The sequence below is a fragment of the Dama dama genome, chromosome 24, assembly GCF_033118175.1.
Source record: "Dama dama isolate Ldn47 chromosome 24, ASM3311817v1, whole genome shotgun sequence".
Taxonomy (NCBI): Eukaryota; Metazoa; Chordata; class Mammalia; order Artiodactyla; family Cervidae; genus Dama; species Dama dama.
This window is the reverse complement of record NC_083704.1, coordinates 22001648-22024132: the sequence shown is the minus strand read 5'-3', so window position 1 is coordinate 22024132 and position 22485 is coordinate 22001648. Positions and strand designations below refer to the sequence as shown.

The following is a 22485-nucleotide window of genomic DNA, read 5'->3' as shown; positions in this document are numbered from 1 at the left end:
CCTCCCGCCGAATTCGCTCTTCCCTTTCTTCTGGGGTCTCCCTATTATTAAATACCTTTTCAGCTACTTTCAGTAAATCCTGTATTGTCTGTTCTCCCAATCCCTCTACCTTTTGTAATTTCTTCCTAATATCTGGGGCTGCCTGATTCACGAACGCTAACAAAACTGCAGCGCGTGACTCCTCAGCCTGGGGGTCCATAGGTGTATATTGCCTGAAAGCTTCCATCAGCCTCTCTAGGAAGGCTGCTGGGCTTTCAGTGGGCTCTTGCCTTACTAAATTTACCTTTGCCAGATTTGTCGGCTTTCTTGCTGCAGCCCGCAGGCCAGCCATTAGAGTCTGGCGGTACACTCGGAGACGCTCCCTACCTTCCACCCGCTCAAAATCCCAGTTAGGCCGCAACAGAGGAAACCCCTCGTCCACAAGATGAGGCTGGGCAGTTGGCCTCCCGTCGACCCCTGGTACCCGTTTCCGCGCCTCTGCCAGAATTCGCTCCCGTTCTTCCGTGGTGAAGAGCACCTGCAACAGCTGCTGACAATCATCCCAGGTGGGATTATGAGTGAACAAAATGGAATCTAAGAGATCAATGAGGCCTTGGGGCTTCTCTGAGAAAGGGGGGTTTTGGGTCTTCCAATTGTACAGGTCACTCGTGGAAAAGGGCCAGTACTGATAGGTTCGCTCTCCGTCCGGGTTAGTTGGTCCCACTCGGACAGGGAGCGCCTGAACAGTGGATGAAGGTAACTCTGGGTCCCCAGGGTCTTGCTTACCCCTATCTCCCTTAGTTTTCCCCCGGGTCCCCAATGCCGGTCCCCCCTCACAGTCGGTTCCCGTTGGCCCTCTTAATCCTCTCGGTTCACCTGTGGGAGCTTCTCTCCTCGGAGGGGATTGCAAAGAGGGCACATATGGCGGAGGCCTTATCTCCGTTTTTAGATCTATCAGGTTTGGATAAGATGATTCCTGAAGGACTGGTTTTGGGTCCTCTTTTTTTTTTTTGTTTTCTCCGGGGGGGTCTCCATCACCAGGACCTGTGAACTGGAGGAACTAGGAAGTTTGTAAACAAAAGGTTTTAACCATTTAGGCGGATTTTTCACTAGATCCTGCCAGACCATGACATAGGGGACCTGACTCGGATGGCCCCAGGGATCAGGAGCCATAATCTTTTCCTTCACAGCCTGTATGATGGACGGTTGAAAGGTGCCTTCCGGAGGCCATCCAACCTGAAAGGCGGGCCACTCTGCAGAACAAAAAGTTATTAATTTACTTTTTTTGACTAGCAAAGACAAGTCATGGGCCCTGGCCCTGACATCCGAAAAATGGTCAGTCATGAGAGAAAGTGGGGTAGATTCTCCCTGCCCCATGGTCAAAGAATTAATGGTAAGGAAGAGAGAGAGAAAGTCACTGAGAACGACCACCAAAAATCCTACCGGGAGTGGTGGCGGCCAAGAGGTTGGGCTTATGGTATGCTTTTGGAACTGTTTATGTGCCTGCGTCGTTGCACGGAAGTTTTCTTGCTGGGGGCGGGCCCCCTAGGGGTTTCTAGCCCGTTCCGTGACCCCCTTATCCTCTCACGGGAGTCTTCAAGTGGCAGGCGCCCTAATGGCCTTTATGTGCCTGACCCGTGCCCACAAGAAGAATTTTAGGCCACGTCCTCAGTTAGGGAAAAGGAGAGTTTTACCCGGTCGGGCTCTAGTTACTGAGGCTTACTTATTGTAGGGCCTTCAGAGTCCGCCAGAGCGTAGCCCTGGCCAGGACTCATCAATTGCCCCCACAACCGTTCGCCTGTTCACTGAAACTCCCGAAAAGAAAAGGAGTTGAGGGCAGATCAGAGAAGTAAGAGAAAGAAAATAAGTCAGAAGTGAGAAAGAACGATGCACCAGAAGAGAACGAGACTAGAGACAATGCCGGCACACACAAAAACACGGAGAGCCAAAGACAAACACACGGACAAACAAATGTCAGCCGACGACACAGCGCTGGGTTTTCGGGCCCCCTGAATTTTCTTGCCTCCCGGTAGCAGATTCACCTTACCGAATGGCGTCCGCTGTTCACCAGACTCAGGGTCGGGGAGAGGAACTTTCCTTCCCGCGGAGTCGGCTGCCTCCCAGCGCGTCCGCTGGCCTCGGCCTTACGCCGGCTGGCTCCCCCTTTATAAAAAGCCTTCCCGCAGAGTCGGCTGCCTCCCAGCGCGTCCGCTGGCCTCGGCCTTACGCCGGCTGGCTCCCCCTTTATAGAAAGCCTTCTTTCTGTGCCAGATACCTCCCTGCTTCCTGAGCACCGGTGTTATTATTTATCTTTCCCCTTTGTCCTGTAAGCGTTCTCTTCTCCCGGTCAAGGGATCCCGGACGAGCCCCCAAATGTTATGCCCGATGTCCGAATCCCCGAGCGGGAAGAGGGAGAAGGCTTCCAAGACAATGCAACTCGCAAAAAGGGAAGTTTATTACTGTCTCGAGCCAGGGTTTTCTGCCACAAACATCACAGTGGTGCAGGGTCAGAAAGTGCCGAGCTCAAGCTTGTTACACAAATTTATAAGATATGCAAAAGCGGTTAGTGGCTGGCTTAAGCGGATTGGTTACATGTTTGCAAAGCAATTCTATTAGTACAGACTTTCGCGGGCTTTTCAGCTCTCCCTTTGTTCTTACTGGGCGCATATTGATTGGCTGGCTCCAGGTTACCTGATGGGGGTAGGGAATCCTACCATTTCGGGGGAAGCTAAAACTTAGGTCCAGGCCACCCGTCATGGTATTAACCCTGGCAGCCTCACAATACACAGAAGTTCTTTAAGGGTGTTACAGAGTCCAAGCTTGTTCTGCTCACTGCATGACAGACCAATTAACCAAGAGACGATGTGCTGAGGCAAGGAAACTGACTTTATCTGGAAAGTCAGCAGACTAAGGTGATGGTAGACTAATGTCTCAAAGCAACCATTTTACTGGGGTCTGGATGCCAGGTTCTTTTATAGAACAGAGAGTGGGGGAGGTGAAGAAGTAAAGTAAAAAGGCCATTATTCTGGCTATTATCTCCTGGAATGGCCAGCCCCAGGAGGGGATGTGTTAATTCCTTCCTTTCTGTAGTCATCCACAGGTAGACAGGATCCTGAACAAAGGCATTTTGGTTTAACATTCAGGCCAGAGGGGCAGGGTTCCCTGAGGCAGGCTATTACATATGGACAATATCCTTTCAGTGAACAAAACTAACGGGAAGCAAAGGTTAAAGTGAAAGAAACAGACCCAACATGGAGTCAATTCTTCCCTGTACAGAGGGCAGGGTTTCTGTTGGCTTTGATCACTGGTGACCAGTGCCTGGCACATAGCAGCTGCTCAATAAGTATATGATGAATGAACACTATAAATTACTCTATTAAAATGTATATTTTAAAAGTATTTTATTATATTTCGACAAAGGCCATATTTACAGTCATAAAAAAAGGCTCCTGGGAACACTTCAAGGAATATAAAAATAATCCAAATTAACAAGTTTGCTATTCATACACGCTGCAGAGTCACTAACTTCACTGGAAGTTTGGAAACCCCTGTATATTGTTGGAGTTTCTGATGCAAAACTCAAAGGAGATTATGGCAGTATAGAAGGAAAAAATTAATCTGGCCAACATCCCTGTTTCCCGGTAAAGCCTCAGTTACAGGCTTTTATTTTAAAAAGGAGAAGGTTTTTCCAGTATTTACAGGTGACTTAAAAGCTTTGAAATGACAGCCCCTACCTGTGGACTGCCAGCTGCCGCAGGAATGTGCCGCTGCCGCTGCCAGTGCCCCGCGCCCACCCCACCCCCACCATTAATAGTCGGGGCTCTTAATTCAGCTCTACTAAGTAGGCGTGGGTAGCGCTTCCTTTTTTAAGAGGGGAAAAAAAGTCTCCCAACAAGGTAGGCAGTTCATCAGGATCTTTATGGCTCATTTTTTTTCCTTTCTTTTAAAAATAAATTTTCAGCACGCAACCTTTCTGACTCCTGGTAATTTTTAAGAAAAAGAAAAGAGAAAAAAATTAGGCTCTAATTCTTATAGGAAGACGTATCCTCAGTATTCATTAAGTTTAAATTTCCACTGACAAACTACTTAACAGTAAACAAGATCTCATGGGTATGATAACTGAATTACACTTGACTAGCAATGGCCAAATTTTTCTTCAAGCAGTTAAGTGATTCGATAATTAAATTTTAATTAAATAATCATTTAAAAACCAGAATGAGCTCATTCAGAACAATCAGGAGTTTACCTCAGTAAGCCTGACGTTTTCCTTCTTCAACCTCACTACGTACTGGATCTTCTGATGGAGGTTTTGGTGACCCACCAACTTTCCATTCTCCTCAGCCAGATACTCCACCTGTTTCCTTAACATTTCCATCTCCTGCAGGGAAATCAATCCAGGGAAGGTACAAGTGAGCTGCTTTGAATTTTTCACTTAAAATAACATTATTGCATGCCTTCCAGGAGGAGAGGGAGGGACAGACAGAGCCCAGGCTCCCAGCGTTCATGACCACACATCTCCACGTGCTCTGAGCAACTCTCAACTACAGGGTGCCCAATCGCAGCCAGCAGCAGTCTTCTGCTGATCGGCTCTGTTCATAAAAACCAACACATAAATGCACCTGGCATGTTCTCTCTTTTTCTTCATACAGTTCTTCCAACTTTGATCTCAGTTGTTCCTTTTCTTGGAATGCTTTAGACTCCAACATTCTGACTCGTTCGACTTCCTCAGTCATCGTCAGGTAGTCAGTCTCTTTGTTCTGAAGGGTGCTCTGGAGCTGCTCCAGGCTGTAATGGTAACTATCGAGTTATAGTATTCCAAAGGGCCGCAAATATAAGACAGTACTCAAATCAGACATTTGTCGCCCAAGCCCAGGATTTTGATTTCAAAGTATCACTAATATTCAGTCCTCCCCTTCTGACAGAACAGGAAGATAGCAAGAGTTGCATATAAGCTTTTTTTTTTTTTTAATGCTTGCTTACCCCAAACTTATATTTCGGAAAGTTCCATAATCCATTTTTTTTATACAACAAAAAGTTAGAATGCAGATTTTTAGATGTAGCCCTTGGAGGAAACTGTTACTTAAATATTATTAGAGTCTGCAAGATTTATTCAGTGCCCCTTAGAGTAATCATTTCTGATTTAAAAAACTGGTTCTCAGATGATAGGAGAGTAGTCATTTCAAGGATGTGCACTTTATGCAACTATCACTTGAAAATAAACATTAAAAAGAAGGGTTACCCATGGATAGACCTAGAGATTGTCATACTGAGTGAAATAAGCCAGACAGAGAAAGACCAATAACCTATGATATAGCTTATATATGGAATATAAAAAAAAATTATACAAATGAACTTACTTATAAAACAGAAACAGACTGATAGACTTGAAGAATGAACTTATGGTTACCAGGGGGAAAGGGTGGCAGAGAGAAATAGACAGGGAGTGTGGAATGGACATGTATACATCACTGTATTTAAAATAGATAATCAAGAAGGAAGAAAAATAAAATAAAATAAAACAGATAACCAAGAATGGCCTACTGTATAGCACAGGAACTCTGCTCAATATTGTGTAATAATCTAAATGGGAAAAGAATTTGAAAAAGAATAGAAATATGTATAACTTAATCACTTTACTGTACACTTGAAACTAACATAACATTGTTAATCAACTATACGCCAATATAAAAAAAAAAGTTGAAAAAAAAGTGTTCAAAAACAACTAAGTATTCAAAAGGGAAAGAAAAAAGGATTACCAAAAAATTATACAGAATTTCACAAAACTAACCTAATCCTATAAACTTCCCAAAGAAACAAATACTTTTTATTTATTTTACAATGCATATGGAATACAACACTGATAATTTAAATGAGGTAATACACAGAATATATCATTTAAAGCCAACAATTCCTCGGGCAGTGTTTTCAGACTGCGTTCCGTGGAACCTCAGGGGGGCAGTGTGGGGGTGGCGCTGATGTTTCCCTAACTCACCTGGAGCTGTTCTGCATTTGTCTTACGTATTTTGCTTTTGTTTGATGAAAAGGCTTTGTGGCATGGCAGACACTAGTTTCATACCCATTTAATTTTTATAAAAACTCAGTTTGGGAGAAGAAGGGGAGAGGAGCAGCACACCCAGTTCCCCAAAGTTGGTAAATAATAACTGGTCTGAGCTGAGCATGGTTATCTCTATGCCACTGCCAGATACTGGTTTTCTCAACTTGCCCTGCAGGAATGCTAATGTTGGCTAAAGAGACACAATCTTGAGCACTCCTGTGAGTATTTTTCCCCTGATAAAGCCCTTTTGAACCCACCACACTGCAAACTGTGACCCTCCTGTATATGTTGTTTGGAGCTGCAGCAGCCATCTTGCAGCCAAGAGGTCACAAGCAAGGGTACCAAACGCAGAAGAACGGAAAAAGTCAATGATGGCATCACTGAGTCAGTGCTACTCCAGAAACACTGCCTACACCATTGTTGGCTTGGTATTCAGTTCTTTGTTGCTTTTTAAAAACATCCTCACATACACATATGGATAACACAACGTTTAAAATTACTGCTGTCAGTTGGGATTGATAAAACTGTGCCATTTTCTGAAGACTGCGTCACTTGCCACAGTTTGGGCTCCTATAGTTCCAGGGACAGTGTATCACTGGAGACTCTTGGTTACTAGATCATGAAATACATTACACATCAGCTTAGATGCTTTTATTCTTTTTAGCTAGAAGGTCTCAATTGGGTATTATTTCTAAAATAGCTACACTTCTACGAACTATACACCTGGATTATCATAGAGCCAGTAAGTGATTCAGATTTCTGTCCTAGCCCTGCAACTAACTGGCTGGGAACCAGTTGCCAAACTGCTCATATGTAGTGTTGAACAAAGCTCCATTACAAATCTCTACTCTGTTAAGTATATGATTCTATGAAACAAATCACTTAACAACTGAGTAACAAATCTTTAACAAGTTAAGTGGTCTTTGTCAGTTGATCATTAAAAAGAATTTTTGATGAGAAATCACTATGTAATTTTTGGTGTATTAACTTGAACTAGTTCAAATAATTGAATAAAAATATTCTAACAAAACTTCTTCCATGGCCATCTAGTTACTATGTGAATAAGATTTCTCTTTACCAGTTGAGCCACAAGGAAAGCCCCTGTGAATAAGATTTCTCAACACTTATATCAATAGATACAAAAAGTAGGACTAGAACTGATAGTGAATACTGTCCGATTCCAAAATTAAGTATAACAGAATGAGCTAAACAAAGAAAAAGCATTAAGATAAAATTCATTCAGTAATTAAGTTCCAACAAAATTTTACTATTATAATAATTACTTATACAAATTTACAATAAATTCAGGATACTTTAATAATTATAATGAAAACCCAATCCATAAAAAATATAACACTTAGAACCATATGAATATGATCCACTTTTACAAATTACTTATAATTTCCATATATATTTTTATTGTTAATTTATATGATTGGGCTGTCAGCAAAAAGTTTACCAAACAATATATTAAATTAGCATATAATTCTTCATGGGAACAGAATGGAAATAATTTCAAAGGAAAAAGGAACAATGTAAAATTTTAGATTCAGGAATTTCTTCATGTATTTTTTAAATGGAGAGAAAGTATCAAATCATTTGGATAACTTTTAAAAGAAATCAACAAGAGCTTTATTTCTAAATATCATTATTTTCTGTGCTGAAACTTCTATCCTTTGCAATAATTTAAACTTACAATGAAAAATTTTAAAGTCAACTCCAAAAATGTGCAAGAGGGTATATGGTATTTCAAATGTTTGAGAACCTCTGTTCCTGATGAGATTTATTCTATTCAGAGCACACAGTATCTTTCTAAGGCTTTATCACTTTGTTAAGTACCAACTGGTTTACTTATTTTGAACTTGATTAAAAAAATACCCTTTATCATGTTTAGCAAAAAATGAGGCAGTTTATAAGATTACATAAGTTAAAACATGAAACTATATGAATAAAATAAAATTATGTCCATAGAGAACATATAAAGAGACCCAAAGTCAAGACCAGAAGAATTCAGAGTATTGATCTATGGGTCTGAGAGGGTCTCAAGGTTTTAAATGAAGTGAGAAGGAAATCTGGTTGGTTCTCATTGTTCGCACTGTCCAAGAAGTAAAAACCCATCAACTGCCCCAGGGAAACTAAGGGTTTCCTGGCACTTAACTTCTTTAAGATATATATGTATATTTTTAATGGCTTCACACGAGGAACCCCTTTAGCAAGAGGCATTTAAGGCAAGAATTTTCTAACCATCTACTGTGTTCACATACTATGTTCACTATTACAGAAAGGAAAGAATTTTCTTACCTTGTGGTTATAATCATTATTTCTTCCTTTAGAGGAATACTGCTTGGTATTAATAAAGAAAAGGTTAATAACAACTTGAATTACAAGAGTGTACTTACTTTTCTTTCATTTTCAGCATTTCTTCCATCAATTTATTCTGTAAGAGGATTAAAGAAAGAAAAAGAGAAAATGGCTTAAGTTCTTAACATCGCTAAACAAAACACTGAAAGTAACCAGTCCACTTGCCCTCATGGTAATAAAACCATTATAATAACAAAATATTATTTTATAATATAAGATATTGATAAATAATAAAATAATAATAAAAGCAACATCCTTTTTAATACAATCATACCTCAGTGTTCATAGAAGCACTATTTACAGTAGCCAAGACATGGAAGCAACCAAATGTTCATCAATAGAGGAATGGATAAAGAAGATATGGTACATATAGACAATGGAATATTACTCAGTCATAAAAAAAGAATGAAATAATGCCATTTGCAGCAACATGGATGGACCTAGAGATTATCATATTTAGTGAAGTCAGTCAAACAAAGGACAAATATCTTATGGTATCACTTATAAATAAAATCTAAAAATATGATATAAATGAGCTTATTTATGAAACAGAAACAGACTTACAGACATAGAAAATAAATTTATGGTTACCAAAAAGGAAGGGGGGAGAGGGATAAATTAGGAATTTTGGATTAGCAGATATACACTACTCTGTGTAAAGCAGATAAACAACAAGGTCCTACTGTATAGTACAGGAACTATATTCAATATCTTATAATAAAACACAATGGAAAAGAACATGAAAAAGAATATACATATAACAATCACTTTGCTGTATACCAGCAACTAACACAATACTGTAAATCAACTATACTTCAAATAAAAAAAAAAATGGGGGGGATATCCCTTTCCATAATCCCAAATACACACACATACTATGCCCTTTAATGCTTCAAATAGGATACTTGCTTCTAAATGGAGAACTCTATGTGAACTTACTATTTAGGCATGAAGACTACTTCACTCTCAACTTTCAACTATAGCCAAATAATGATGGTAAATATCAACCTTAACAGTGGGAATACAAAAAAGACAAAATTTCAATAATAAAATGATTTCTAAAATATATAACCATGAATGCTAACTATAAAAGCATGTCTCAGACAAGGAAAACAACTATTATGTTAAAAAAAAAAATCATACTTTAGCAAGTCTTTCTTTGATCACTTCTTCTTGTTCATTCTTCATCTGTTGACTGTCTGAATGATTCTGTTTGCTGCATAGATTAGGAAGGGAGGATGGGAAAACCCTGTCAAATTTATTCAAGTATCAATTTCACATCTACTACACATACAGCAATGCCAAGGTGTGTGGTATTTGAATGAAGGAATCTGACTGCTCCAATGAAACATCAGTTACCAAACAGGCTGACCCCTGGCTATAACTTTCTTCTAATCTTTCATGAAGAAGGTTCATATGAGGAACACAAGGCTATGAAGTATTTTAAATTGTGGTTTTATAAATGATCTAAAAATGTTCTATGTTCCATGCTTAAACTAACTCTTGATAAAAGACAGTATACGATGTACAGTGCTTTTCTTTAATATGCCTGGACATGGGGGTGGAGCATATGGAAACTAGGTGAGCAGACTATGAGCTACCTGCATCAGAATCACTCAGAAGGGGAAGGTAAATCCCTAGAAGACAATGCTTAATAAAATGACCTCTCCTTTGCTCACTAAAACTTGAAAGAACCATCTAGGAGGAACTCCCTGGTGGCCCAGTAGTTAGGACTCTGTGCTTTCAGCGCTAAAGACTCAGGTTTAGTCCAATATCACACAACTTTCAAGCAACGGAGAGGACATAGCCTGGGTGTGGCTGCCCCCGACAAGATGCTGGGCCATTAGCGGATACAACTAGAAAACTGCCTGAGTCAAAGCCAACACACACACACACACACACTCACCTACCCAGACCTAAGGGAACTCCCCTCTATAAAGTTCTTCCCAGAAGCTTTCTCTCCACTAGAAGCCATGAAGCAAAACCAAGGAAATTCTCTTTCTGCAGGCAGAAAAAGAGCCTTGTCTTGTTGACATAACTGCTCCCCGAGCTCCAACCCCTCTTTCAGATACAAGCAGACAGTTTGGTTCAAGTATTTATTTCACACATTTGAAATTCATTTCAACAGCTCTGCAACAATAAAAAGGTCATCAGGGTGGGCAAGATCATGACGACCTTATTCTCTAGCTCTGGAAAACCCCCTCACTAGACCTGATGGGGAAGCAACTGATGAAGCAGCTCCTGGATCATCGAAAAACATCACACACACTGTGATATCTATTTCGACTTCTTTCACTCAGCGGTACCCAGGCAGGCCACGATTCAGCCCACAGAGTTCTTGAGGCTCTTTCTTACCTGCTGTCCTTCTGTCTTTTGATATCGTCCAGCTGACCTTGCAAGAGCCAGTTTTTCTCTTTTAACTGCTCAGCCTCCAGACGCAGGTTTTCCATTTCACACAACTGCTCCTAAAAACATCACATCAGGTCTTTTCAGAAAACACATGATGGTAGACATTATTTTGCTCCCCAGGCCATATTAAGACAGGTATTCTGTTTTAAGCTCCCTCCATGCACTGAACACTGTTCTGCATATCACTGGATTAAAAAGTAGACGAGCAGCTCTTGGGGGCTCAGAATACGATTGATTTTCATACCCCTACTGTCTTAAAACACAGTCCTTTATCAATATCACATAAATCAGACTTCCCTAGTGGTCCAGAGGTTAAGACTCTACACTTCCACTGCAGGGGATATGGGTTTGATCCCTGATTGAAGAACAAAGATGCCACATGCCACGGGGCAACTAAGCCTGTGAGCCACAGCAACTAAACATGAGGACTCTGGAGCCTGCACGACACAACAAAAGTGACACAATAAGAGATCGCGCATGCTGCAAGGAAGATCTTGCAAAAAAAAAAAAAAAATCACATAGTTCATTAAAATTCCTTTATGAGAAAAGACGAACAAAAGTTACCTACTTTGGGAACTGTTCTATTTGATTCTATTTCATAGATTCTAATTTTTTAAAAAACTGACGTGCCACAGCCTCAAAACACTTAACTGGATTCTAACCTGAAAATCATGAGCACAACCACCCAAAAGAAATAAATACTTGTCTGTAAGGAGTGTTCTTTTTTATTTTATTTATCTATTTTTGGCTGCACTGGGTCTTCGTTGCTAAGCAAGGGCTTTATCTAGTTGCAGCAAACAAGCTACTTCCTAGTTGTGGTGCCTGGGCTTTTCATGGTGGAAGTTTCTCTTGTTGCAGAGCATGGGCTCGAGGTCGCATGGACTCAGCAGTCGTGGTGCACGGGCTTAGCTGCTCCACAGCATGTGGGATCTTCCCAGACCAGGGAGCCAATTTGTGTCCCCTGCATTGGCAGGGGGATTCTTAACCACTGGACTACCAGGTTAAATCCTGGAGCAGTAAATCCTTGATTTACTTCTGCTTATCTATGTTTTGATTTCTTTTAACTTGACCCAATTTCTTCTAAGTGCCAAGATTGTATCAATCTGGGTAACAAGGCACATTCCTGACAGAGCAGCCTACTAAGAGCTGCCCTGAATAAAAAGGCCTGAAATGATCCCCTCTATCCTATACATACATTAAGGTAATTGTGTTCTAAAACAAATACTCACTGCAGAGCAATGAGCTCACAGATGATCTTCTATGAAGCATCACACCCTCCCTACACCCATACTACACTTACCCAGGCACTCCTTCACACAACTTCCAGCCATAACACTGCCTTAAACACACTCTCCCCACACAAAAACCATACCCTCCACAAGTGATGTGAAAAACCTTAGAAGGAAGTTTAAAGAAATGGCAAACAAGAGAAAAGCACTTTTTCACTATCACAGACAAAAGCAAATCTCTCTAATATATAAAGAATGCCTATATCTCATTAAGAAAAAGTTCAACAACAGAAAAATAGGTGAAGGATATAGCTCATAGAAACAAAAAAGCAAAAGATGTTCAATCTGACTCCTAATAATAAAACCACAAATCAAAAAACAGGAGATAATGTGTTCCAGCTATTAAACTGGCAAAGATCTAAAAAACTCACAGCACTGTCATGAAAGTAGCTGGTGCAGCCTGTATGATATGAGACCATCACAAAAAAAAAAAAAGGGAGGGATGGAGACTGTTTAAACACCTGGCTATAGATGCACTGAAAAGCTCTCAGAAACTGACTACACCCAGAGCTTTCAGGGACAGCAAACCAGGTCGCTTGGAGTTGAGCTGAGAGGAAAACTTTTCTGCATCTTACACTTCAGTTTTGTTCCTTTTGAATTGTGGATCCTCAGTCACCATGAAAGATACTGCTTATTCTGTAACATTAAATTCATTGAAAAAAAATTACCCAGTTACCTTTATCCTGAGAATCTCAGCATTTTTGACTTCTCTCTCTTCATTGAGTTTTGTTATAAGGTGTTGCAAAGAAATCTTAGAGGCTCTCCCATCTTCTATCTCTTGTTCTTGCGTTTCCAGGAGTTTTGCCAAATGTGTTTGAAAATGTGGTGGTGTTTTAGGGCTCTAAAATAAAATCAAATTTCATCCAAATACCTGATATAATTACAAAGATTTCATGGTAAATGTATATGCCAACCATGAAGAAAATACACAGGCCACACATAGTTTGTTATCCTAATTCTTGTCCAAGTAAAACAAATAAAACACTGGTACCTTTTCATCAAAAAAAAAAAAAAAAAACAAAGGTGTTAGTGACAATCCTTTTCTGCAAAGACAAAGCTAGTCTTAGCAATATCCAGCTTTCATTGTTCACAAAATCGCGTATTCCTCCTGAAATGCGCTCGTGTTTATGAAAAGTACCTGGGGATAACTGGCAGCAGAATCCATCACATGCTCTAGTTGCCTCATTTTGAAGTTATATTCATTTTTCTTCTGTTCTACTTCCTCTTTCTTTTGGTTTAGCTGGGGAAAATTGAACAGGGGGTTACAAATTAGGCAATAATTAGGGACACGATCCAATTAGAATGGACAATCTTCCCTGGGCATGTGGAAATGGACTTATGTTATTTTTTTCATGACCTGTTTGATAATTTGAAATTTCTGTCACAAATTTATTTCCACTTTAAAAGGAACTTTCCTTTTAAGCTTCACAAGTAATCACAGGGTCATTTGAGGAAAATTACAAAATATAAAACCATAATAGCCAAAAAGAGGATGGAAGTCAGCCATAACCTTTGGCCACAGTAGTCAGAACTTGCTGGCATGTGTCAAGGGTTGAGGGTGGGTAGGAGGACAGCCATGCAAGTCTGAACACAAAGAAGCAACCTGTTAAAAGCCCACCTACGTACCCTGCTAGCCTGCTTTTCTTTTTTTTTTTTTTTTATTCTGAGCTCAGATCAAGTGCAGAAACCTTCATAGTTATATAAAGTTCTGCAGTAAAAACTTTTCATCATTGCTCAGAACTGATCAGCCTTTCATACATGTACACCCACAACCAACTCTCACTTACCCACCAATAAGCCCCTTAATTATCCAGTCACCTTTACACACACACCTCCAAACACACACACACACACACACACACACACCCCTTATTTTAAATTATTTTGCTTCTCAGAACTACAGAGATCATGCATCAGGTACACTGGGTGGTCGTCTGATGCTCAGATTTGGCTACTTTCATCACTGATCCACTTTAGTAAGAGCAGATCTCAGAGAACACAGCCTGCTTTTCTGAACGTGGAGAATTAGCGAAGGCGGGGACCTCATGAGCTCAGCCACCATGCAGCCCTGCTTCCCCCACCGCCCTGCCCACCCTGAGTCAGGCCCCGCTGCATCGCACCTCGTGCTGGAGCTCCAGGATGAGGGCATCCTTCCGGGTCAGCTCCTCCTGGGCCGACTGCAGGAGCCCCGAGTGCTTTCTCGAGGCCTCGGTGAGCGTGTTCAGCTGCTCGGTGGCGTGCGCCAGGTCCTCGCAGAGCATGTCTTTCTGTCAGGGGACAAGGCCAGCGGAAGAAGACACTCTTAAGTGTGCTCCTCCAGTATCAATTTACAAAGCATTACTATGCGGGATTTTTAAAGTGCTAGGAAAGTTTTAAGTGAAAACTTTTTTTTTGGCTTGTATGCTAATCCATTATAAGACAAGCCAAGCAGTTAATATTTAAGTCATCAGGTCTAGAGATAAATATTACAGTAAATTCATTTCAGTACCCAGACTGAAGTCTCACTGCTCTCTGCTCCTCTCTCCCCTCACCCCCATGTAGTCAAAGCTGATCTCTCTTGCCTTGGGAGGATTCCAGGCATTGGTCTCTTGTTTACCTGTTGTCTCTCCAATAGATTCCATACATGGGAAGGTAAACAGTTATAAAGACAAGTACCCCTCAGCTAACTGTGATAGAGTGTCATAGGCCATCAAAGTTTCAGGGGAGCAGCTTGACAGAAAATGGCAGAGAGAATTAGAAGTCCTATAGGTTGCATGCACAATTCCTATGTCCACAGTGTATGTAATCTCTACCAAATTAGAGCAGAATCTGTTCCACCTAACTTTCCAAATGTGCATGTATGAAAGTGGAGGTGGTACCTGTTCAGTTGTATCTGACTCTTTGTGACCCCATGGACTGTAGTCTGCTAGACTCCTCTGTCCATGGGATTCTCCAGGCAAGACTACTGGAGTGGTTAACCCTTCCCTTCTCCAGTGGATCTTCCCAACAGAGATCAAACCTGGGTTTCCCAAATTGCAGGTGGATTCTTTCCCGTCTGAGCCACCAGGGAAGCCCTGTGCATGTATGTGTGTGTGTGTGTATAATAGTTTGATAGATCACAATATCTCCCCATATTTTTATGATAGTAAGCTCCCTACATATGAATTTATGATAGTAAGATCCCTACATATGAACCTTCAGGTTGCGAACTTTCAAAGGTGTAAGCGTATATTTGCATGTCCAATATGGAAGTTAGCCCGGGTGTCTGGCATACATGGTCACGTGTGTGCCTCCTCTGCGAGTGGCTGTGCTTCACTGTATACTACCATATACAAGAGCAGTAGTACGGTGTCTCTGTTTCAAGCCCAGGATGTCCAGAAGCAACTGTAAAAGCAGGAGTGATGCTCATGTGCAACCATTACTGAAGCCTGAACACCCTAGAGCTCGGGCTCTGCAACAAGAGAAGCCAGTACAACGAGAAGCCCAAGCATCGCAACTAGAGAGCAGCCACCATTCGCCGAAACTACAGGAAACCTCATGCAGCAATAAAGACACAGTGCAGCCAAAAAATCTTTGTTGGACTTACAAACAAACTGGACTTAAAAACGCACTCTCGAAGTGGAACTTGTTCATACGTAGGTGACTTACCGTATATCGTTTTCATTGAGTGGGCTCTATTTCATCTCATGGATGCACCATTTAACCCGCCACTCAATATTTCGGTTGATCTGAATCTCTCGCTGTTCTGTGCATCTTCTTCTCATATCTAGATTATTGTGTGCTGTGTGGAGTTGCTCAGTAGTGTCTGACTCTTTTCAACACCAACGACTGTAGCCCGCCAGGCTCCTCTGGTGATTCTCCAGGCAAGAATACCAGAGTGGGGTGCCATGTCCCCCTCCAGATCTAGATTATTACTTTACACTAAATTTCTAACTGGGCAAATTTGAAGCACATGAGAAAAATTTAAGGCTACGTGTTATTACCAGATCACCTCCCGAAAGGCTGAACTTAAAACTTCACCAAAAGTTCAAGTAATCCTCTTTCTCTGCACATCTTCAAGTCTTAATATTGACCAGTCAGAACATCAAAAAATAATTCTTATTTCAATTTGCATTTTGCTGACTTCAGAGCAGTTCCTGGGTCACTATAGTTCCCCTTTGGGAAACTACTCCACCTAAGCTCTTGCATCTCTAGCCACTCACAACTAACTATTCCCCTTGATGGGGATCCTCCACAAATAATCACAACCGCCACGCTTCCCTCCCTCACAAAATCCTGTATAAATACTATTTCCTTCTGGAAGCTCTTAGGAATTCTCCAGGCATAACTGCTTCCTTTTCTGGGCTCCCAAGTCTTTCATTACCTCATAACACATCTACCTCTTAAGCTAAGACTGCATGCTTCAAGGTAAATAACTCTGTTTCAATCATTCTTCTATTCCCAAATGCAAAACAAGTATAGATCATATGACAGGAGGGTTCAATAAATACTCGTTGAATTTGTTTCACGGGTAGCAAGAAAACTATTTGTAAAGCAAATGCAAAGCAGTATACATAGTGAGCTTCCATTAAGGTATATAGGACTAGCCAAAAATATTTCTGGAAGGATACACAAGGATATTGCTCTAAATATTTTGAAGGTTGAACCACATGACAGTACTGCTTAATTTTTTAAAAAATACATTTACATCAACAACAAAACAAAATCTGTTTTAGCTAAAACACAAGAAGCTACTGTGAGGTTAATCAGCCCTTTCTTTGCTCCCTGTTGCTGCCACTACATCCAGGTAAGTGTAATTTTCACTCTGCTTCTTTTTCAGAAGAGGGTCAGTTACACAAATGAACGAAGATAAATCAACTAAACAAAATATAACAAGCTTAGTGTTATCTACCAATTGTATAACTACCTTAGGGAAAATGGTCCTAATTATGACTTATTCCTTTTAAAAAGTCTTATATTTATTCATGAATATACACATAAACATACGACAACTAAAAAAAGCAAAAAGAGTCATGATGTGTTAACATTTACCTCTATGTCTTCAGAGAGTATTCTCAGTCTCAGGGCTTCTTTGAGATCCAGAATGTCCGCTTCCTGTCTGTTAATCAATGCTTTGCTCTCTTCTTTGTCAGCCAAAGCAGAGTTGTATTTGCCCTACAGAAAAGAAAATTATGATACAAGATCTGTCTGCCTTATTATCAGTTTATTTTTACAGTAATAATACTCTAGTAACTGAAGAATGAGTCTGAGTTCTAAGATGTTGACCAGATTAACACAAATTAGTTTAATAACTATTTGTTGAATGAAGGAATGGAACAGTAAATGTATGAATTGCAAAAGAGAAGTGGAAAAGTCCTGCAGGTATCAGTGAAAATACATCTGGTTTTGTCATCTTTATCAGAAATTAGTATGGAGTGCAACAAGCTCCCTTTGGAGCAGAGGAGTGAGGAACATTAACAAAAAAACTTTACCTTGACCCAAGGCATGGAGGAAGCATCACCATTTATATGCAGAAAGATTAAGTATTTACTTTAGGAAGTTATAAAGTCCAATAATAGAAAAACAAATTCATTTTTTAAACCACTGACATTTCTGCACATCACTAAAATATGCTATTAATTTTTTTTTAAGCAATTAAGGAACACCACATACCCTTAACCATCAGAGACAACAGCCAATCTATTTCTGATCTGGTCTGGATCAGCAATTCCCTAATGTGCAGAGAGTGTACTCTCTCCAGGTCAGTGAGGTCTGAAAAATACTACAAGTGATTTTGCCTTCCTGAGACGCACACAGCATGTCAACATGCTAAAGGTTCTGCAGGTTCTGCAGATACCCAAGCATGCTGAGCTTTCACCAATACATATTTCCAAACCTGGGTGAACACAGAACCTTACTTTTGTGTGAAGCATCTATTAACCTTTTGAGTCTGTGAACTGTGTCTTATGCTCAATTTTAATATCTTGTTGATGAAAGAACTTACGTTGATGTCCTCCAGTTCTTGTCTCAGGGTGTCTATGGTTTCTGTTTTCTCAGAGACTGAGGTTCTTAGCTCCTGGATCTGGCTCATGAGGTCAGTTACAACTTCCTGACAAGGACAGAAAGGTATCTTCATACCGAGCGACAGCAAAGAGATCATTCTTTAATGATAAATAGTTTACCTTTCCAAAGGACAACAGAAGTCACTTTTATTTTAGCAGAATATCATGCATCACATTACATTATTAATATCATCACATGATATTATCAATTTACATTTTAATGCTTTTCTAATATTTTCATCATTTGTATTGGTTTTATGAATGAATAAGAGCTAGACATAAAAGGAATGTATATCTAATTATATGTTCAGGCATACATATTCTAGTTAAAGCCAACACCAGGGATTTGAGTATTCATATCAGGGGACTGACAATCAATGGAAAGAGGTTGCATTAATGGCATCTTAGTTAAAGGGGGTAGGGATGTGTTTTAGAAACACTGCAGTTGTGACTTAACAGTTGGCACTTCAAGTTACGAGGAAAGTTAACTTAAAAGACCTCATTCTCCAGGAACTTTGGAAGATGAGCACAGGCTAAATACATACAGAAATGCTGGCTACCCTTGGGAGCAGGAAACCACAGTGTGAAGGGAGCATTTATAAGGAATGCACAGGGGGCTACAGCCTCAACCTCTACCTACCTTGTCAGCATCTCTAGACTTCTCCAGAGAACTGATTAGTTTTTCAGTAGCACACAAACTCTCTTCTAGTTTCTGTACTTTTGCCATCTATGGGGGGGAAATTAATATTTTTAGAAAGAGAATTAAATTACATCAAGTTAACCATGCATATATATTAAAAAAAAACAAAAAAAAGGAGTTGAAATCTGCTTTTTGTATTAAGTGTACACTAAGGTGTAATATTTGAAAACAAAAAGTTGAGCCAAAAGACAATGATTTTGTGGTCTCCATCAGGAAACCACCAACAAATTAATATTACAGCCATCTGGGGGTTAGAAAAACAAGAGCTGAAAATAATACAACCAACTCCATCTTTTTATTACCAATATTCAATATCTGAAACCTGGAACAGCTTTTATAACAAACTTATTTAGATATCAGGAATAAAAGTTACAAACTTCAAATTTCGTAGTTAAGAGTAGAGGATATTCACCTGCTGCTCACACTTGGCCTTCTCTTTCTGTTTCTCCTGACGTACAGCTTCAAGTACTTCTAAGATTTCTCTGGAAAAGAAGAATTATCTTTTAGTCATGACTCATTCAATGGAAACAGGAACTGAGTCCATTCAGGAAAAGACATTCAATGCAACTGAACTTCCTACACAGTGTTAGGAATTGCATTCCACTAGGATCAGAAATTTGAACTAGTTTCTTCAGTAGTTATTTAACGAGGACCCAGTTTGTGCCAGGACAGTTTATTTTTCTCCAGAGTACTTAGGACTCCCTAACATAACATGAAGCATTTATTTATCACCTATCTCTCATTTAAATCTCCTAAAGGTGGGGATATTTGTTCATTGTCTTATCTCTAAATGTCCTGGCATTTACTAGAATAGTTCCTGGCTTGCTGGCTATCACTAAGCATCTGAATGAAAGACTAAATGTTAACTGTCTTTCCCAAATAGATAAAAGTCATACTGTATACCAGGAACTAGAAAAGAATCTGTCTCATAGTAAGAACTTTATAAGTATCTGCTGAATAAACTAACACAAATTCTTCTTACTAGAGTAATTATCCTACTGTTGGCTGAAACAAAGAGACTGAGAGAGATCACCAAGGAGAAGGACTCTGAGAGAGGGAAGAAAGACAATGGCATTCATATTAAGGACCAGAAGAATAAAGGAGCAGAGAGAGAAAGAATAGTAGAAAAGAGCAGAAATCATTTCTACTGGTTTATAGTAGAAATAAACCAGTTCCCATCTTCCAGTAATAAATATCATGATTTATTTACAGAAGGTCCCGAGTTCTGATCACCACCAATTGCTATTCATTTAAAAAATACTGTAGACAGTTATTAAATGTTTTGAAAAATTAAGTTTCTCTACATAGCTATTTATATCAAAGAATCTGATATTCATTTTGAAATTAAAAAAAAAAAAAAAAAACCTAACAGGCTATAGCAATTAAAAAAAAAGGCCCCACAAGATAAAGAATGTAGTAGTAAATGATATTCTAGTCAACCATGGGAAAGATAAATAGCACTCACTTAGAACTGTTTTCTTTATCTTCTTCAAATTGTAATAATAATTTGTTATTGCGTTCTTTTTCTGCCTCAAAAAGCTCCATCAAATTCTAAAAGACAATGTTATATCAGATTTTAACGCGTAGTCAACAAACACACGGAATACCTTCCACGTGGTAGCCACAATCGGCCATTACACAAGTCAGGAAGAGGTCAAATAGTCACACATCCAGCACAAATTCATCAATAACCAGTACCTTTCTTAACTTACATTCAGATCAGATTTCAGAGTTTCATTTTCTTTTTTGCAGTTTTGGAGGCTTTTTGAAAGTTGGTCAATTTCAAACTTCATTACTTCTTGTAAGTTGTCATAGGAATCCTGTAGGCAGGTTTTGCTTTCAAGCAGCTTTTCATTTTCTAATCTTTATCAGGAAAACATTTTTACAAATGTAAATAGAGACGTTAAATGTAGTTCTGCTAGCCAGATTTATCTGCAGTTCACTGATCCCATTTACAGACCATTCCCAACTTACAGAAGCCTGACTGATAATAAAGCTTCTCACAGACTTGTGTGAAATGGTCATGATGTACAAACATTAGTGTGAGGGGGATGGAGAAGACAGGGTGAGTGTGTCAGCCTGCAGCCACCTATTTCCTCATTCTTTCTCCCATGGAGTCAACCAGATATGCTTAATTGATTGGTAATTTCGGGTGATGAGACTCATTTAGGGAGGTCCAGACCTAACCCCTTTGTAAGCCAAAGACTGGCCACTGACTTAATTTTGTTGCTAGCTCAACTCTATTCACTCAGCACATATTCTCCAACTCCAGGAAGACTTTTCAAGATGGCAAATATGGCTTGGTCCTGAACAAGAGAATAAATTCCTTCAGGATAGAACTATTTTTTTAAGTCACAAGATTATTATTTACTACTTTTTAGGTTTTCACCCTCTTATTCTGCTTCACAACATACTGTGACATGCTCAAACATCAAGAGTTCATCCAAGAACTGGTAAACAATGAACTGATCTCTGGACCACTCAAAACAGATATCCCAGCTTGTATACAGAAGGCTAACAGACCTGGAACTATCTGGTTCCGTGAACTCCAAGCAGAGCAGAAGCAGCAAATTATAAATTGCTAAAGACCATACATGGTAGGGAAGGGGAACATATGTGTTTATGACACAAATTGTATACATGAAACAGATAAAATAATTCAAGAAATATATGGCAGTTGTGCTGTTTCACTCTGAGATCTCAACAACCTGTGAGAGCCATGATGGTGTTTATGCAGCTCAGTAAGTGACATACTCAATGTACAACACATTGAGTGCAAAAAGATCACACAAAATTCACTGATGACAGAGCCAAGATAAGATTTTGTGATTTAGATGTTCGAAACAAATGCCAGGTCTAAGAAAAACGAACAGTGCACCAGTGTTGATAAATGGCCACTGATCACCAGCCTTGGTGCTGGCGGATGGTGCAGGGGGGCGGAGGTTGCGCTAACTCAGCACAGGGTCCCCCTGCACTAAAGGATGGCTGCCAGGCCAAGAAAGTGGGCCCAGAGCCACCCCCTTGTTGGATTTTTGGATATTTATAGGAAAGATCTCAATTTTTAAAATGTTATGCTTTTATTTTTTTTAAAGTCACACTGGGGAACTTTCCTGGTGGCCCACGGGTTTGGACTCCGAGCTGCAATCCTTGGTTGGGAAACTAAGATCCCACATGCCATGCAGCGTGACCAAAAAATTTTAAAAAAAAAGAAAGAAAGAAATTAAAAAAACAGACCACACTGGTCAGGTCCAACAAAAACATGTCTATGGATGATATGGCCTGCAGGCCTCAAGTTTCTGTCCTCTATTTTTAATTCCTTATTGTATATTCAGAAACCACTCAAGCATTACAAATTTTAGTTTTTGCAAAGTCTATAAAAATTCAATTCAAGGTTGTCTATTAGTAGCCTTTCTAGAGTGAGGAGTCACGCTCATATCACACTCAAGAGTATCATGATCAAAATGTCCACTATTAAATTACTGGCATACTCAGGAAGTAGCATCAAAACCATAGGATAGCTTTAAGTTATATTTTACAAAAGGCTGAAATTAGTAAGAAAAAAAAAACAGTGGAAACAAGCAGTTTACATCTTTAAGATTACTTTGTTTCAAGATGACCGACCAGCACTTGACTAACTAGCCAGCCTCTGGCATTCCGGCAGACAAGGGGGAC

At 39.8% G+C, this 22485-nt stretch overlaps 1 protein-coding gene and 2 non-coding genes across 3 annotated transcripts in view; all 3 read right to left on the bottom strand.

Moving 5' to 3' along the window:
• Window positions 1-1018: 1018 nt before the first annotated feature.
• The window catches only part of KIF15 (kinesin family member 15), a 56174-nt gene continuing 34707 nt past the window's right edge, over window positions 1019-22485 (bottom strand). Inside the window, exons 21-35 of the mRNA XM_061127947.1 lie at window positions 20526-20676; window positions 20279-20364; window positions 19226-19295; window positions 18754-18840; window positions 18056-18160; window positions 17104-17226; window positions 14214-14360; window positions 13232-13333; window positions 12770-12934; window positions 10751-10860; window positions 9539-9611; window positions 8434-8471; window positions 4599-4764; window positions 4226-4357; window positions 1019-3959 (exon numbers count right to left, since the gene is read on the bottom strand). Coding sequence (XP_060983930.1) covers window positions 3897-3959; window positions 4226-4357; window positions 4599-4764; window positions 8434-8471; window positions 9539-9611; window positions 10751-10860; window positions 12770-12934; window positions 13232-13333; window positions 14214-14360; window positions 17104-17226; window positions 18056-18160; window positions 18754-18840; window positions 19226-19295; window positions 20279-20364; window positions 20526-20676 — 1618 coding nt within the window. The 3' untranslated portion in view covers window positions 1019-3896. The remainder of the gene's footprint in view (window positions 3960-4225; window positions 4358-4598; window positions 4765-8433; window positions 8472-9538; window positions 9612-10750; window positions 10861-12769; window positions 12935-13231; window positions 13334-14213; window positions 14361-17103; window positions 17227-18055; window positions 18161-18753; window positions 18841-19225; window positions 19296-20278; window positions 20365-20525; window positions 20677-22485) is intronic.
• On the bottom strand, window positions 13758-13829 carry LOC133046330 (small nucleolar RNA U2-30). Its single transcript, XR_009690468.1, has one exon. It is a non-coding gene; the product is annotated as a small nucleolar RNA U2-30 (small nucleolar RNA).
• LOC133046331 (small nucleolar RNA U2-19) lies at window positions 13983-14062 on the bottom strand. The gene has a single exon (XR_009690469.1). It is a non-coding gene; the product is annotated as a small nucleolar RNA U2-19 (small nucleolar RNA).